The sequence below is a fragment of the Silene latifolia genome, chromosome X (assembly GCF_048544455.1).
Source record: "Silene latifolia isolate original U9 population chromosome X, ASM4854445v1, whole genome shotgun sequence".
NCBI classification, from domain to species: Eukaryota; Viridiplantae; Streptophyta; class Magnoliopsida; order Caryophyllales; family Caryophyllaceae; genus Silene; species Silene latifolia.
The window spans coordinates 340,669,628-340,688,944 of record NC_133537.1 but is presented as its reverse complement, the minus strand read 5'-3'; the positions used below and the strand labels follow the sequence as shown (position 1 = coordinate 340,688,944).

Genomic DNA, 19,317 nt, shown 5'->3' with positions numbered 1-19,317 from the left:
GATTCGTGTTTTTTTATATAACAAAATCGTTATCAAAGTAACTTAATTGACCATGAACAAAAATCTAACTTAACATAAACTTACAGCAAATAGTTCAACTTTAATTTTAACTAATGAGTAATGAATGATATGGTCATGGTTTGAAGTTTGACAATGATTTTGTTGAGCCCTCTGCACGGGAATATAAAAGAAGGTGTTTTAGACAAGCCAACAAGTAAGCAAAGTTCAATTCTAAAATTTTCTCACTCTAAATCTTCTGATAAGATAGTTTGAAACAAATATTTGTTTTGGAAAATGCACGCGGTGCCCTTGAACTTTGATGTTTTGCCCGAAATATCCAATTTTTTTATCCGGAAAACTTTGAGAGGCTATAACTCGTGTTTACGAGCTCCGAAAGTGACGATTTTTTTTTTCAAATTGATTACCTTTTCGAGAACTACGACTTGAAAAAAAAATTGTCGCGTTTGGAATTCGTGACAAAGAGAGATGGTCACTCAAAGTTTGTTCGGTAAATAAAACTTTGACGTACAAAAACTCCTAGCTACGGGGGATCCAAATACGACAATTTTTTTTTTCAAATCGTAGTTCTCGGAAAGATAATCTATTTGAAAAAAAAAAATTATCACTTTCTGAACTCGTAGACACGGGTTATAGCCTCTTTAAGTTTTCCGGAACAAAAAATTGGGTATTTCGGGCAAAAATCGAAAGTTCAAGGGCACCGCGTGCATTTTCCCTATTTGTTTTGGCCTTAAACCGGGTAAGGTCGGACCATTTTATCTAAACTTTTTGTATAAAAACAAATAAAAAAAATAACAAAGCACTTTATTAGCAATTAACGAGGGAGTAACATGCAAATTGGCAAGTGCAGGACTTGGTTTAGTTGGGTGTATTCTGACGAGGCCGAAAGCGAAATGTTGGGTCGTATCTAAGAAGATTCGTGAAACGGACCGGGTCTTATTCAAAAATCTATGGGCTTTCCGTGTCTGTCATCCGAATTGTGGCCCACTTGTTACCAGTTTATTTTTGTCATTGCGTTAACGTTGACCTACGAACCGAAAGTAACAACAAATAAAGAAGAATACAACTTACACAAATAATCACGATATCGTCATTTGGAGACATTTGATAAAATTGAAACTAACAACAATAATAATGATATCTTATGCAATTTTAATTTCGCAAATTCTCAATTGTGACGGGTACTATTCCGTCACAAGCTTACGACGGGCCAAATATGATCATTTTAGGACAAAATGTAACCACACATAAAAAGGTAACATTTTTATGTGTGGTTACATTTTATCATAAAGTGGTCATATTTAGCCCGTCGCAAATTGTGGCCGTCACAAGAGAGACCTACTATTTTAATTTAGTCTTACGATTTCACTATATCACGGGACAATAATGAAGTTAAATATACACAGTTTTATCCTTCTATTAATAACGGCAACAAGGATAATATTTCCAAAATCACGATATTATACATTTACATTAAATTTTGTTTAATCAAAATGGTTAAATTGGTATGGAGAAATATTAATAATTAACAACTTAATTGTCTTATTATTATATTTGTTAATTAATCCGTTAAAATGTAAACTGAAGTGTCTGAATAATGACGGATTATTTATTTTTCTTTTTCATTTTAAGTATTTTAATTTATCGGCCTTCTATGTTCCTTAGACCAAAATAAAATGAAGTGTCAATGTGCTTATGTTCATGACTGCATGTACGTAATAACGTAAATTACTCTATGAAACACAAAATTAAATATAAATTTAATGTGATCTTAGAACATTATTGCTTAGAGTTTAAATCACCTATAACAAGTATGAACTATGGAAAATACTTATATTTTTCGAGAGGACGTTCTTCTTCCGCTCAAAAGAGAAGGACTAAAATGAAAATGAGAAGAATAATCCTCCTTTAAATGTAACTATACAAGCAAGACGTTCTTCTGAAGAACACAAATATTACTCAATAACTATAGCCATACAAGCATTCAGTAGACAATACGTGCATAATCCGAGTACGTAACTAATGGAATTATAATTCATAATTCCATTAGTTAAAACACAATAAAAAAACTAAAATTCATAATTTATGAATTAAGATTAATAATACTCCGTATTCCCTTGTTAATCTAAACAAAATGATTAACCTCCCTTAAAACGCAATAAAAAACTAAAATTCAAATCAGCTCAAAATTTAGTCTCCTTAATTATCCTTCGTAAACCGCCCTAGTGATCTCATACCTGACTCGAATCCGAACTAAACGAAATGTTATACAAAAAAAAAAAAAAAAAAAAAAAAAAAAAAAAAAAAAAATCCTTCGTAAATCTTAAACCCTTGCTTTTACCCTTACAACTTACAAGTCACAATTATGTTGAATTAGTCATTCATTATTCCACATACCAAAGACTCCATTATTTGGTCCATGAGTTGACTCAGACGACCACCCACCATAGCTCCCACCATCGCCACCACCACCACCGCCACCAGACCCACTTGCATGTGATGGCTGATCAACGGAACCCACGACATTACTCGTCGTAGACACAGACCCCATTGCATTGATCTCATCACTACCTTGCATGTAACCTCCACCAATTGCACTTGAGTTTGAGCCCATGCCCATAAACCCATGGAGCGAACTCGGGTTCGATTGGACGTAACCACTATTATTATACATATTAGGGTTAGAGTAATTACTTGATTGTAATTGATACAATTGAAGGAATTGTGCCTCTTGTGAGTAATGTGATAGAGAAATGTCGTTGTTACTGGGGACGGTGTCTTGACAATGCTGGTTATGTTGTAACGTTAATAAAGGTGGTTGTTGTTGGGGTTGATGATAAGAAAGTAATGGGTACCCGCTTAGGTGGGTCCCATATCGAGCTGAGGTTGAACCACTACCATATTGGAAAGTACTATTGCTTAAGGCAATCATTTCTTCTCTTTTTCTAGAAGATTCTATTGCTTGAGCTTCTTTGAGACGCTTTGCCGCGCCACCTCCTATAGGAAGTGTGCTACTCTCTAAGATCGTTTTCACGTCGTATCGGTTCATCTCGAAGTTGGTCACTGCATTGAGTCCTCTGAATTTAATCGCCGCTATATCATATGCTTCTGCCGCCTCCTCCTCCGTACCTGTGTACAAGTATATATATAAGTGAAAATGTAACTATTGGACTAATTCTTGACATTGTTATCGGCTTTTATAAAGTATGTTTTTAAGGACACATGTTAGAAAAATCGTTGAGACTTACTAAATGTGCCTAAGTAGAGGTCTTTGTTCCCAGCAACTCGACCAATCCTAGCTTGCCATCTACCGTGTTGGTGGTGTCTTGTTACACCGCGGTAAATTGATGCACCCCGAGAGAACCCGCTGCTTTTCCTAAAATAAACCATCAAACATTAACTAATTGATAATGCGTACCATTTAATTAGCGATTGACGTTATTGTATAAACGGAGTATCACTCTCTATGATGTTACTCGTTAACCTAACAAATATGGAGTATTTACCTGCGGATGGCTGCAATAAACTCTTGTCTAGTCATGTGCTTCATTTCTTCTATTTCTTGCTCATAGTTGCTTATCTATTATTATTGTCATTATTATTCACAAAGAGCGAAAAGAGTTAATTATGATCGAATTTCCTTATACCAGTGTCACATGTCATTGTACGCCGCGTTAAAAAAATAAAAAAAAATTAGTTTTTATTTTGCTCATAGTTGCTTGAATTGTACTCCGTAATTTATTATTCATCTGAACTACGTACACGATAAATTAAAATAATAAAAACTAATTAAATAAATTGGAACTTAACTGGAAAGTTTGTGGTAGTTGAAGTGCCCCAGTACTTGAGTGCAACTAAATCGTAAGATCTAGCAGCCTTATCTTCCTTATCATATCCTCCTGATATCATGTTCAAATTTGAATATCAAGCATACGTTAAGTTGTCACATTTAGTCGCGTTACATATTACATATTCTTATGTAAGACCGTATTCATATAATAATACTATACAACGCGTTATCTCATCTCTCCTATAAAAATACAAAAAATAATTAATAAAACAACTTACCAAGATACACTGCAATCGAATATGGGAAAGTGATAATCCAACATGCACAAAGAATAACAGAAATCATAAGTCAGAAGTCAGAAGCCAGTCGTTGACTTGATCACTGTTCAGTAACTTCAGTTGATCATGTAGTAATAAAAAATTATACATGCGTATCTATTATTATTAAAAAAAATCATTGATTTATACCTCGTATCCAATTCACGTTTACAACTGTCTTAAATAAGTAGTCAGTAAGAATTTGGAAGAGATAAGAAAAAGAGACCTTGACGACCCTTCCTCGACTGGCCTTCTCTTCTACAACTATTATCCCAAAGATGAGCTTCATATCTACCTGTCCATCTATGTCTACGTACTCCAACATTTCATTTAGTTATTACGAGTAATAACCTCAATAATTAGGAACGAAACAATCATGTAAAACACTAAGATCAGATCGAGTTTAAAAGCACTTCACTATAATCTTCGTATTTGCCTTTTCAAATCACCGTTCATAAACATTGACGATAAATATGTTAAAGAAAATGATACTCCGTATATAACACTAACATTAGTATGGAGTACAATATTTAGATATGTAATCGAAATTCTTTCACAAAATTATATTTTCAATAAAAGAAAACATGTAAATTATTATAAATGTAATAAAATATAAAGCAAAACAAAAAGAGTATGATCGATATCAATTTTAGCCAGGAGCGATTCTAGGATTTTATAGATAAAGGTTTGATAAAATAATACTCTTTCCATCCCGGTCATTTGTTGTCCTTTTGTTTTGACACAAAGACCAAGAAAAGAGGAGAGAGTCAATTACTAGATGACATGTGGACCAAATTGAGTGTGAATGAGCAAATTTTTCATCAAATGCATTCCTAAAATAGAAAGCACAACAAATGACTGAGATACCTCAAAATGGAAAAACCGAAGATGTCTAAGTCTAGTGGTTAAGACGGAGGTATTGTGGACAATAGGTCCCAGGTTCGAATCCCCCCTTCCCCTCTATTGTAATGCGACTAAGTGCGCGCTCCGATTGACCAAAAAAAAAAATAAAAAAAAAAATAGAAAAGGCCAACAAATCACCGGGACGGAGCGAGTATGTATTTATATTTTATCATTTGACCATTACCAAATTAGTGATGTATTATATTATGTGAACCCCTACTGAAAACGTCAGTGATTTTAGCTTAGATCAACATTTCCCTTTATTTACGACTCTCATTAAACAATTTAAACAATAAAATAAATTAACATAAAATAGTTAAAAAAAAAAAATACCTTGTAACACCCCTATAAATGGAAGTTCTTTGTCCAAAAGTTTCCAAAGACCTCCTAGGACCAACTTCAACCACAGGAGTAATCGCGGTAGTTACATGGACGGCAGTCAAGGCCGCTGCAACGCTAACAGCGCTATTATCATCACCACTCTCACAATTACTAGTACTATTATTACTTGGTTGTTGTTGTTGTTGTTGTTGTTGTTGTTGTTTTCCGGTTCGTCCCATGGACAATGTGAGTGATTGCAAGCAACTAGAGTCACTTGGCACGGTGTTTTGTACCGTTATAAGACTGTTGTTAGAGAAGATGTAATCTGATTGATCACTTCCTTGAGGATGAATATTATCATTGAAAACTGAATTATGGCTCTCTGATTTTGATCCCCCTAGAAAATCAGCTATTTTTGGTACTTCATTGTTGTTATGTGAGTTGAGCAAGTTCCACTCTACAATATTAAGAGATTTGATGTTAAGTTCAAAACCCGTCAGCATCAAAAAGTTGCAACTCTATTAGCATTTTTTTGGTTACGAAGGCAAAAAATAGCCCTACTATTGCCTAAAATGAAATGTGTCAAAAAATTACATTTATCGACTAATAGTTATTGTATGTAACCATTGTATATTGTGATAGACAAATTATTCCTAAAAAAGACCATTTTATGATAAAATAATTATATTATGTTAAAAAGAGATCACTTTTAAAAAGTTGTCACTTTACAATAAAAAAAATGGTCGATTTTTATTATAAAATGATTATCTTTTACTATAAAATGGACATTTTTTATGATTGCACAATACAACGGTCTTATTGAATAATTTGTGTTTATCGACTAACTAATGGGAAAATTAGAAAATAATTCATTTTCTAATATTTAATCATTTTGAAACAAAAGAATAATGAGTTTGTTTGACTCCATCAAAAATGGAAATCATGCAATATATAAATACTCCCTCTAACTCAACAGATTTTTTTTGTACATTTTCATAGGATTGATATACGTGAAAAAACGTAAAGAATCAGTTGAATCGATAAATAAAAACATAAAGTACCTTGAACTTGGCCAAAAGGGTTGTCAATTTGGTCACCATCAAGACCTAAAGAGAAATGTTGATGAGGTTCGGAATTAGCATCTTGAAGATGTGAAGGAATTGGAGAATGTGTTGGAGAAAGTGGGAAAGATAGCCAATTGTTGTTTGAATTCATTGAATATATAGTTTTTGGTGTAAATCGAGGTGTTCAACGTCGACAACAGTGATTAATCACCTCGTCAGGAGTGATTTAATCTTACAAAGAGCTATAGTTGAGTTTTGTAAGGTTTTACCAAGAAAAGAAAATTAGGGTATGCACCATTGATGAGGGAGAGAAATAGAGGGAGAAGTGTTATTGAGAGTGATGCATTCTACATTTTAGTAGTTAATATATATGCTCGAGAAAGACCAACACATGTTTCAATGGAAGAACTAATTAAAGTGTTGATGATAACCATGTTAAGTTTGAAGAATAAGAGTGTTTAATTTAGAAGAGTTCATTGGTCTAACTAGCTTTAATCACTAATTTGCAAAATGTGATCGTTTTAAGTTTAGATTAATTAAGTCGTTGTATAGAATGACCGCTTAAAAAGTGACCATTTTACGATAAAAAGTTTTTATTTTATGTTAAAAAAATCACATTTTATTATTATAAAATGGCTAATTTTTTAAAGTGGTCACTCTTTAGATGTAACAATATATATGTCGATCACACACAATAACTAATATTAAGTCATTACTTAATTTAATTAATAAATAATGAGATGGGTATCATAACATAGGTTTGTTGTATAGATGCAACAATCCCATATATTATGGAGTATTATCATCAACATAATGGTAAGGTAATAATCTTCATTTTGTTTTCCGTTTTGGTGATTTACGTTCTAATTAAATACCTGATCTCCATATGTTAATCGCTAATTTGTTGGTTGTTTAAAACTTACGATGTAAAGATGTTGAATATATAGGTTATCGAAAATGTTTAATCTTGTAGGATCGATTATTCATATAAAATAACCTTTTTTTAACTCATCTAAAACCGAAAAAATAATATCGTCCTAGCAAGGTCAATAGACACACGTCCCGTATATTGGATACGAATGTTTATAGTATCTAGCTAAGACACCTTTTATACTAAGACAAACCTGCAATTCCAATTGAAAAAATCCAAACCTTTCCATGACTTGAAGACAAACTTCACGAAGATAATTGTGCCATCTATTCTTAATTCTCTTAATCCAATGAAGCATTATTTAAAGTTACAATGAACTAACATACGAACAATAGTTATTGTTTGAGACCGTTGTATATACGACAGATAAAAGTGTATTTTATACAGAGTAATAAATAGTGACCATTTTATATTAAAATACGACTTTTTAAAAAAATGTTTGCTTTTAATCATATTAAAAGTAACATACGAGCAGTAGTTATTGTTTGAAACCGTTGTATATACAATAGATAAAAGTGTATTTTATACAGAGTAATAAATAGTGACTATTTATTTTAAAATGCGACTTTTAAAAAAAAATGTTTACTTTTAATCATAAAATGTTTATTTTTTATCAGAAAATAATATGGTCGCATTATATAACGGTCTTATAATATAATTTGAAGTATTATTAGAGATAAATGGAAGTGTAGGATGGAGGAATGGTGGGAGTAAACGCCGGGGAAATGCTCGTGTCACCTCGAAATAAACATATGGGCACATTAGAAAGGCCAAAAGGTCTAAGTCTATGAAGAAACTCTGTCTCTTAATCTTAATTACTTTTATTAATTAATCAAGTATGTACTCCAAAAGTACTTCATTTTGTGTTGTTGCATTGCTTAACATTACTAGCTTGTCTAGTTAATGTCAAATTAAACTTGTTCTTAAGGTATAGACTAGGTTCCCTTACTAACTTATTCCTAGTCTCCTTTATTTGTGCATGTTGATTAACATAATTTTTTTTGTATAAGAGAGAGGTGTTGTTTTATAGTTAAAACGGGTTAATTGTTAAGTGTTATGGAGTACACTTTTAGAATAGAAGATGAAAAATACAGATAATCGAAGGAATAATAGAAGTTGGTCCGACTACTATCTATTCAAAAGGGTAGTACTTGACTACTTGACCCACTTTAATTGTATTAAACTGATATTTTCATTTTAAGGGAGACTAACTGCATAGGTAATTACGAGTAGTTAGCCCTGCTCTTCTGACTTAATTTCAGCTCATAACAGTTCAGTTTTGTTCAGTTCAATTCAATTCAGTTCATTTCTTCACAAATTAATTCTTATTTCAGCTTCTATCAAAAAAAAAAGGACCTCAATATTTTCTTTTACTACTACGAGTATCCAATGTTTGGATATGCACGATGCATGCATGTATAATAAGAAGCTAAGGGTATAAACTAATTACTCATAAATCTCGATATTATCCTTTCACGTGTTCTTATATAAGTCTATTATTTTAAGGAAAATGATACATACAGTCCCAAGGACTGCATTTAAGGTAACTAAAAAGAAAGAAAAACTTAAATTAAGCATTAATGACATCAATTTACGCGTAATTGTGTCATCAATTTAGGGCTGTATTTATCATTACCGTTATTTTAATATTTAACATAATTACATACATGTAAGAAAATGATACTGAAATTGGGTACATAATATTCGAATATTCGATGGCACTAACTTATTTTTCGAATACAAATAAGAACTTATTAGTTGATAAAAACAATTAAGAAAAAGTGTAGCAATGATTAATAATTGACTAAATTGGGACAAATATACGGCATTGTGTGCAACAAAGCTATGAATAATATCTGAAGAATTCCATTAGTTAGAAAGATCTACTGCATGTGCATCAGTTTACGTAACCAATAATAATACTCGATTAAGCTACCATTTCCATGTCTTGGTTACTGCTTAAGAATCGTCTTCTCTACCTTTGAGCTTCATGTCGACTAACACGTGATCCCTCTCTCGTCTTCATCAACTTGGACCTCACGTTATTAGCTCTATCAAATTGAACATTGTCAGTTGAGTGGAGGATCTTAGTTATGTCGAAAGCGAGCGTGATTCTGCTGATGTTTTTAAATTTTAGTGTAAAATTATTATCTCCCAAGTTCAATGATGATCAAGTCTTAAATAATCATAACGAAGTTAATAGTACACTTCAAGATCCGTCACTGACTAGTGAATTTTTTAAGTAATTAGATAAATTGGTTTAATGTTGATTTAGTCTAATTAACTAAAGTTCGTGAATTTGAGATGGAGAAGAAAACGGTGTGAAATGGTATAACATCTTCTATTCTTTAGAATATGTCTTGAATGTAAAAGTCTAATTTTCAAACGACGCTAGGGTTTTTCAAACGACGCTAGGGTTTTTCTGTTTGGGTTATATGAATATATTCTAAGTTTATTTTCGCATCTATTTAAAAAGTACTTCGTACTTCGTAGTATATAAGTTTTACGAGTCATAATCTAATTTTATATTCGTCTATACCAAACACATTGTTAGTAAACTATTTTCTTCAACTCGTCATATAGCACTATTAATTACAAAATCTTAGATTGAAATATTTGTTAGTCGACTTTATATAAATTTTATTGATTTGAAATTCATGGTCAATCAAAAGTACGTAGTTAAAAGGTAGAGAGTATTGACTGTTGACAACCCCATAAAAATGGGTGGGAGCTTCTCAAAATCGATAGAACATATGGGAAAATGAGAATTATTGAGTGTTGATTACTCTAATACCAGTGGGACGATTTATCAAATGCATGTGCATGGCATTGTTTCGTTTATAGCAAACCATTATCTTAAACAAACATATATAACTAATTATCAAAATATCTCACCACAAATATTATTATAGTGGTAATAAACGAGAAGCTTAATTTTGATTCATGAATATGTACTTAATTCGATTTTAGATTAATGATTGTATTAGGCAAGATGTTAGTTTGTTTGTATAAAGCATACAACATATCTCAGGTATCTGATTTGGTCAAAGTAGCTTATTTGACCAAAATTCTAGGTACATACCTTATTTTTTTGTAAGCATTTGGTAAGTAGCTTATTTAATCAAATAAGCTACCTGAAATGAAATGTTACCTAGAGTAGCATTTGAGATTTCACACACCTAATTTGGTTTGATTTTCCGTTTTTACCCTTATATCTATACTATTAAATACTCCCTCCAATCCTCTATTTTCTTCCTCTTTACTTTGGGCACAAGAATTAAGAAATGGAGTATTATATTGATAAAAAGTTGAGTGGGGTTTGGTGATAGGAGAGAGGGGTGAATAATTAAGAGTTAAATAATGAATTGTGGGCCACAAATATTAAAGTAAGGAATAAAATAAGATTAAAAGAGTTGGGTGGGTGGGGTAATAGGAGAGATGTATGAATAAAATAAGAGTAAAAAGTTACCAAAAATAGAAAGGGGAAGAAAACCTGAATAACCGTTTTAGGAAATAGGGAAGAATATGGTGAATTGGAGGGATTAATAATCATATTATTTTACTTATTTCATCAAAATCGGTTACTTTTTCAGTTAGTTTGTCAAACATTTTTTTATATAATCAGCTGGGTTATCAGTTCCTAATTTTCAACTAACTTATCAGTTATCTATTCAGGTTTCAGTTAACTTTTCAGTTTTCAGCTACCTTTTCAGTTAGTTTTACCAAACATAGCCTAATTCATACTCCGTAATTAACTAACTTTAAACTAAACCATCAAGTGTCCTATACTCCCCCGTTTCAGTCAATAATTTACATTTACTTTAATTTTCTCTCCCAAAATAAACTAACTGTAAATGTATACTTGTACTCAATTTCCTAAACGAGTTTATTTCAATTATCGGTAGGAAATACTCCTCGACCAAACTCCAAAATATAGGATCAGCCCAAAAACTCACAAGTACTCAAACTAGTAATAATAACTTGGGCCGGCCCATATACACAATTACTTGGACAATAATCCAGACACACAAAAAGAATATTCAGACTTAAACAAATCCTACGGTTGAATAAAATCATCGTCACATAAACCTCCCAAGATCTTCACCTTTCTCCACCGCTGTCCGCTACCCAAGGTCAAAATCGTCATTTCATCCATCGTCGCCTCTTCCTCCTCTCTCAATCTCCCACTTTTTTAGGTCAGTTTTTTTTTCCGCTTTATTTTCATGATCTTAATTAATTTAATTTCACAATAATATTATTTGGTAATTAATTTTTTGAGCTAAATTTGTTGTTTTTTTAGTTTCAATTTGTTAGTTGAGGTAGGGATTTTGAAATGTGTTGATAATTATGTTTTGATAATTTCCGTCTCAGTCATTTGTTTACCTTTAATATTTATTGTGAGGTAATTTTGATCGGTAAATAAATGATTGAGACGGAGGGAGTAATAGTTATGTTTGTACTGTTAGCTTTTATTAATGAAACAATCCCGCCTGCGATAGATGATCAGAAGGGTACTCCTCCGTCTCAATCGTTTGTTTACCTTTGATCAAAAAGAGAGAGTAACTTGTTAAAGGTATGATCTGTGAGCAATGCAGTGAGAAAAGTAAGCCATTTCTTATATTTGGAAGGTCTTGCATGAATATGTTCATATTATAAAGGGATTATTTTCAGAATTATGAGATCCCTGTTAGTTACTCCCTCTGTCCCGGTCATTTGTTGTCCTTTTCCATTTTTGGGTGACTCGGTCATTTGTTGTCCTTTCTATTTTAAGAATGAATTTGATGAGTAATTTGATCATTTACCCTCAATTTATTCCACATGTCATTTAGTAATTGGCTCCCTCCCCTTTCCCTGGTCTTTGTGCCAAAACCAAAGGACAACAAATGACCAGGACGGAGGGAGTATTTACTTAATGGATGGATAGGATACTCATACTTTGGATCGGAATTTTGGAGAGTACTGCTTAAGTGCTTTACTGTTTCTACCAATTTAAAGATTCAATAGTATTTCGTTTATGTAAACTTAGGATAACTTACATAATCTGTATTACGAATTATGTGTACTTTGGTGTTCCTAATCATCCACTTTTTTTTCTCAATCTATCTCAATTTGATTATTGGTATTAAGTTGCATTGGTTGTCAACTGGGATGAACCTTGGCATTCTTACTGGTTTCGGCATGGATGAAGAATGTGTTTTTGGTTACATACCCTACGAATTTATTTGCTTTGTTTGAAGAATCATCTGTTAATTTTCAGTTGTACATGAGTAGTGTGAAAAAAGTATAGTAGTTTAGGTACTTCAGTTTTGTTAGTTGTTACGGAGTAGTACTTGTTCCATATTCCTATCACTAAAGATTGATCATTATGGGTCAATCTGAACTCTGTGAACCGGAACATGATTGGATTCATTTTTCGAGGGAAATAATGTTACTTAAAACGGAGTACATATTTCGGCCAAGTTTAAGTTGTATTCCCATTTAACCATACTTAACATACTTCTTTTGCTAGAGTTTAGCGTCTGTATAATAGAAGTTAACCTTGTATAGAAATTGATCAGTTATCTTGTGATAAACCAAAATGAATACGTGATCATTCTTTTTGGGGGTAGGTGGAATATTGTTGCTGTAAGACTAACCCCATGTATGATGTGATGCGCTTTACACTGTGTTGCTATTAGAAATGTCATTTGCCCAGGGTGGGTGTGGAGGAAGGGTATCGCGGTGGTTGTGGGGCATGGTGAGTATGGGGCGAGTTTCATGTGATACCCGCATCAACCCCATGACCCGCGACAGGTGAAACTTTTGATACCTGTCCCACCACCCAGGCACCCATCAAATCATTAGTCCATACCCGGGTGCGGGGTGAGACCCACCGAAGCCCGCCCAACTGACATCCCTAGTTGCCGTCAGTATTTTTGGTTATCTTCCATTGAATTCTAATTGCTTTTATAAAAGCGGTCCTTTATCGAAGCAGCTTGTGTTGTTCTGAGTTGACCCATTTTCGATGGTGATTTGTTGCTATTACCCGTTTGTTTAGACGTTTCAAATTTCTTAGAAAATGGTGATTTGGTGGCATAGGTATAGTTCAAGTTAACCCTAGTATAGAAAGTGATCAATTTCTTTGGGAGCAACCACAATGAAATTGTGATTACTCATTTTTTGGGATGGAATGATGGATATAGCGTTGTTGGCTTGTTGCTATAAGCTTGTAACCATGTAACGTGCTAACACGGAGTTGCCACCACCTTCTCGCTGAGTTGTCGTCAGTCTGTTTGGTTAACATCCATTGAATTCTAGCTGCTTTATTCAGATATGAATATGAATGCTTAAAATGGGAAAATTCTAAAGTTTGAGTCCTTTGATCTAAACATTGTGTTGTTCTGACCCATTTTCGATGGTGATTTGTTTCTGACAGTTGCTATCACCTGTTTGTGTAGAAGTTCGAAAGTTCTTAGAAAATGGGGTTGAGCGATTTCTTATGTTGGTTAACCTATCTGTAGGAATAATGGTGAAGGCATATAAACAAGAACATGTTTACAAGCACCCATGGGAGCGAGTGACATCAGCTTCTTGGCGCAAGTTTGCTGACCCCGAGAATAAAAGCACTCTATCTCATGTACTTGAAGTAGACACGTTAAACCGGAAGCTAGAACCTGAATCTGGCAAGCTGTACACCACTCGAGCACTCAAAATCCATGCTCCGGGGCCTTGGTTTGTGCACAAGATTGTCGGTCAGGATACCTGCCACTGTGTCGAATCAACTGTGGTTGATGGTCAAACACGGTCAATGCAACTCACTACACGGAATGTCAGCCTGCAAAAGTTTATTGAGGTCGAGGAGAAAATACGGTATGATCCACACCCTGAGAATCCGTCTATGTGGACAATTTGCAGACAGGAGACGAGCATTAAGATAAAACCATTCTCAGCTCTCGCTTCCATGGCTGAGAAGGTTGAACAACGATGTGTCGACAGGTTCCTTCAAAACAGTGTCAAGGGTAGAGAAGTTATGGAGAGAATTTGCAAGTATCTTGAAGCTGAATCTCGTGCGACGAGGGGAATGTCTATCTGACTCCTGTTCTATTTCATCTTTGCATGAACAAAGTTGTGAAGAACACATACTTACATACCTTTCAAAGAAAGAATATTGATGGTATGTTATAAAATAATGATCAGTGCTGAAACTAAAGCCCCGTCGCACTTTTGAAGCTAAGGTAGTTTTGCAATTAAACTAGTTTATTTGTCATCGAGTTGTGCTATACCGTTTGGTGAGCTGATGACATTGAATTTTGACTTGGATTCGAGTTCTGATAGTCCTGACTTCTAAATCTTATGTACGGAATAGTAATTTGTGATACACGCATGGCCATTGAGCCGATGCATTTGTCTTTCACCCCTCTTTTTTTCTTTATACTTCGTATGAATTACTTGCAGTTTTGCTCGAGGATTGCTCTGGTATATATTGAACTATTTAAGTGTCAAATTGTTGCAACATGATTTTTGAGACATGGAAATATGTTGGGACAGATTTTTAGAATATCAAAACTCCACCTAAAATGATTCATTCATGTATTTAGCCATCTACTTTTATCATGCAAACCTCCTCTCGATTCTCGTCTCTAATAGCGTAAAATTTATATCAAGGATCAGCGATTTAGTGTGTGTTTAAAAGCTAAAAAGAAATTTCTCGAAAGCCGGAAAACCATCTTTTTGCCCATAAAAATAGAAAATTAAGCTTGAAAAACAAAAACCCATTTTAATCAAGTTAGGACAAACACGCTCTTTAGCAGGTTTAGGTACCTATATGATTCAAAAGTCGTAAGCAATTTCATCGTATAAAAAGCTGAACATAAGCACTTGATAATTTACAAACTAAAGAGGATTTTCCAGAACAACTCCATATAACACAAACTATTTTCACATAAACTTCATATAATGCCATTTTTTTTTTTTTCGCCGAAGGAGATGCATAACAAAGCAAATTTTAGACAGTTCATAAAACCAGTAGAGATAGAGACAATGGAGCCAACAACTATCTTAGGCAATCACAAACAGAATTACTTGACGCTGCAACGGGTGCCCTAAATGCCATTCCGAAACCAAACATATCAAATCGTTTAAGACACCTGCTGATATTACACAGCTAACATATGCAAACCCGAGAAAATGATGATGACAATTTTACCCCTCAGATTTTATCGAGTTTCTCAGCTTTGATAACAGGGTTGGCCTTAGCTATGGCGTCACGGCCTGCTGAGCGGTAGTCAAAGGGGCATTCATGTTTGTCCGAGTAACGATGTGTAGCACAAAATAAGTTACCACACCGGCAATTAAATCCTGTTAAGCCGACCCGCTTCTTGCATGAGGTGCACCGACTAGGCCCTTGTTTGGGCTTGGTATCGACACACTCCACTGAGCCTGATGGGTTTGACTCGGGTGTCGAAATGGGTTTTGGTTCAATATGTTCGACTTGCAAATCAATACTCCCGACAAGAAGCGGTTCCTTGTCATTGCCACTTGATGACCCATTCACTATATTTTCGAATGACGCTGCGGCGAGTTTGGCTTGCTCTTGCTTCAAAATGGAGTCTTTGTAGCACTTGGAGCACATGTTCATTGTCGCCACACTCCCGAAAAAGCCACAGTTATTTACGCACAAGATTGGGCCTTCTGGGGCTGCTTGGCATCCGGTCTCATCGTGGTCCATGCTTCAGCTCTGCTTTCGAAACACAGACCAAAACAATGATGTAGTACTATTAGTTATATACGTTTCCATACGCAGTCACAAAGTGCTAGCTTTTGAATCTAACACACATAAACTCCGTAATGAAAGATTAGCAAACAGTAAGAAGTAGTCTGCTACTAATGTCGACTGGATGCAACACATACCATTCCTGTCAATCATTACATGCAGTGGTGGAGCGAGGGGGAGGGAGGGATAGCAGGGGCGGTCACCCCCGCTAAGCGTTTGAAAATTTTGAAATTTTTAGTTAAAAGTTTCGAATTTTTTCGAGGTCCCTTTATAATATTGCTCTTTTGCCCCCGCTGACTTAAAATTCTGGCTCCGCCACTACATGGTACCAGAAGAATTGCAAAGAGGTTTATTAATGAACACCACGAGACGATCATACGAGAGACAAAGATGGTTCTACAGTCTGGACTTTCAACCATATGTCGTAGTCTCTAATGTGACATGACTGACATCAAATATCTATGGTACCCGCCACAGCCAGCCTTGACTGCTAATGAAGAAGCACAACATGAATGAAATGTATACCAATAAACTACACATTTCCCGTATCCCATTTAAGCTATAAATGACCGCCTTTTCTTCCCCCAAACAATCACATACGCAACGAATTCAAACTACACACAGCTCAAACAAAATCACTACCTACAAAAATCAAACATGTCATTTCATCAATATAGGAGCAAATTAGCTACAATAACCACCCCTCAAATGCCAAAATAGACGAAACGAATAACAAATGATTAAAAAACCACCAAAATTTCAGATGCCTACCCAAAATTCCATAAACTGTTTTATACAAAATTGAAGAACATACATTTATAACATACTCTTTTCGTCCCAGTCATTTGTTTACCTTTTATACTCATTGTGAGCGGTATTTTAATCAAAGGTAAACAAATGATTGAGATTTGAGACAGAGGGAATAGCTATTTACCAAAAACCCAAATGAAGAACACAAAGTTTTCACCTTTATTCAACAAATAATAAAATCACACCACACAAAGCAAAACCCAGAAATCCCACAACCTAATCTACATAAAAATGAACAAAAACCCTAACTTTTCAAATCAATTAAAAAATTCAAATAATTTCATTTTTTAAAATTCAAAACTTTACCTACAAAAATCAATCATTATAGCACCAATTAACACAAAATAACCCTTAAATTGCTCAAATCAACAAACCCACAAATCAAATCACCAAATCATAATCAAATCAAACAAATTAAAAAGCTAATTAGAATTCAAAAAATGGGGATTTGGGAAAATTAATTAGTCAAATAAGATAATTAAAGAGCAAAAATCAAACCTGGGTAAAAGGGGAGAGATCGTGAGAGAGAGAAAGGAGAAATTAAATAAGAAAAATAGAAGTTTTGGTTTGAACAAATCTTGAAAATTTCACCTTTCTCTCTCTTTATTTTTGTTGTTGTTGTAGTTGTTGTTTTGCAAATAAAAAGACGAGAGAGACGTTCTCTCTCCGCCAACGAAATGCGACTCAATTACTCTTTCATTCATTCATTACATTTTGGTATTGGTATCCCATCCCCACTTGCTTTTCCCATTTTGCCCCCCTTGTTTTCCATCTCGGTCAATTGTTTACGTTTATGAAATATTGTAAACGAGGTTTTATGAAGAGACTAATTGGCTTAAGTGAGTTAAGTCTAATCTCGAGACCTGATAAAATGGACCCGATTCATATACGACCTGACACCCGGACATGACTCGAACCCGAATTGATCCGACCCGAATATTTATTGTTGTAAGATGTCTGTTATCCCTAAATAATTTGATAGTAACTGACTCGAGAATGACTCGAACCCGAATTGATCCACCCTGATATGACCCGAACTCTGTAAACCCGAAAATGATATGACCTGAATATACCTGGCCCAAACCCGGTCTAATTGAGTTGTTTGCAAGTCTACTTAAAATGTTGTAAAATGTAGTTCAACTAACAGTATAATTTATGAGTTTTATGATAAAGTTTTTAAGTTTTGTTTTAAAGACTATAAGTTTTACTGTAAAATTTATGAGCTCATCCATTTAAAATATTAAGGAAGTAAACTTTAAAAAAGCTCAAAAAATAAACATAAACTCGGTTAGGTATAATCCTGTTTGTAAATTATTGAATCGAGTATAACTATCCTTTTGTATGATATTTAAGCTAAATGACGAGTCATGATAAATTAGTAGTTAGGGAAATTAGGTTCTATTGCGCATGGTAGATGATCTCACCAAAGTGTTACTTATATTCTTATAGTCTTATATTGTTGTTTTCTTAAAATAAGTGACTAAAAAATGAAAAGTAAATGAAGAAATGGACGAACAAAGCCACGACAGATTGATAGGTAACCAATAAAATAACTTTGTACTTGTAGATTATTAATTTTTTTTTAAGTATGGTTATTTTTTTCCTGTCATATCGAATTCGAGTTATGCAGAACTTTGGCTAAGCTTTTTACACGAGTTTTAACAATTACTTATATTTCAGATTTTCAGATGAACCACAAATGAGCACGAGTAATATACTAATTGAATTTTATGACGTAAATTGCACCTCGAATAAAAAAGTATGATTTGCCAAAAGCTTGGAGTTTGGACAATATAAAAATATATTCATATTCTTGCTTTTCCTTGGAACTAAAGGTGATGTGAATTCAACCTGAAATTCTGGAATCATTTTTCTAGAGACATTTCTATACAATTTGTTTACTTAATTATAATGAGGTTGGTGCTTTGGTTGGTAAAATATGTATGTATCCAAGGAAATGGGCAGTTGACAATAATAATAATGTGTGATTTAATGATTCATATAATTATAATTATGTTTGTTTAGAATGATAAGTGAACTATCACAAATAGAATTATACATCCAGTTGTACCATAAGCATGGTACAACCAAGTATAAGAATCCGAGCCTATGTGTATTCTTTCTGAGCTAATTTAAAGTTCATGTATTTAATGTCTAAATTGATGAACTCAATACTTTCTAATAAAGCTCATATTCTTTAATATAAAGCTCGGATACTTTGACACAAAGCTCAGATTCTACACGGTACAACATATACAACTGGTTGTATAGTCCATGAATTGGTAAACTATATCACATTCTTTAAGCTATGAATTTTGATTGATTAGATGGTTAATTAGAAAATGGGTTATTAGTGCATATGGAATAGAATACGATGGCAAGCTCTCTTGCATGCCCGTTAATTTGGATCC

The 19,317-nt window shown here is 33.8% G+C and overlaps 3 protein-coding genes across 3 annotated transcripts; 1 reads left to right on the top strand and 2 right to left on the bottom strand.

Moving 5' to 3' along the window:
* Window positions 1-2,395: 2,395 nt before the first annotated feature.
* LOC141621053 (AP2-like ethylene-responsive transcription factor PLT2) lies at window positions 2,396-6,564 on the bottom strand. The gene is made up of 8 exons (XM_074437772.1): window positions 6,411-6,564; window positions 5,362-5,806; window positions 4,352-4,434; window positions 4,087-4,095; window positions 3,829-3,917; window positions 3,525-3,598; window positions 3,267-3,394; window positions 2,396-3,147 (listed from the first exon to the last, which is right to left on the bottom strand). The coding sequence occupies exons 1-8, from the start codon at window positions 6,562-6,564 to the stop codon at window positions 2,396-2,398; spliced, it is 1,734 nt and encodes a 577-aa protein (XP_074293873.1).
* A 4,850-nt stretch (window positions 6,565-11,414) lies between these two features.
* On the top strand, window positions 11,415-14,737 carry LOC141619435 (uncharacterized). The gene is made up of 2 exons (XM_074436456.1): window positions 11,415-11,540; window positions 13,845-14,737. The coding sequence occupies exon 2, from the start codon at window positions 13,850-13,852 to the stop codon at window positions 14,414-14,416; it is 567 nt and encodes a 188-aa protein (XP_074292557.1). The 5' UTR covers window positions 11,415-11,540; window positions 13,845-13,849; the 3' UTR covers window positions 14,417-14,737.
* A 509-nt stretch (window positions 14,738-15,246) lies between these two features.
* LOC141619436 (zinc finger A20 and AN1 domain-containing stress-associated protein 8-like) lies at window positions 15,247-17,547 on the bottom strand. The gene is made up of 2 exons (XM_074436457.1): window positions 17,405-17,547; window positions 15,247-16,060 (listed from the first exon to the last, which is right to left on the bottom strand). The coding sequence occupies exon 2, from the start codon at window positions 16,049-16,051 to the stop codon at window positions 15,533-15,535; it is 519 nt and encodes a 172-aa protein (XP_074292558.1). The 5' UTR covers window positions 16,052-16,060; window positions 17,405-17,547; the 3' UTR covers window positions 15,247-15,532.
* Window positions 17,548-19,317: the final 1,770 nt, after the last annotated feature.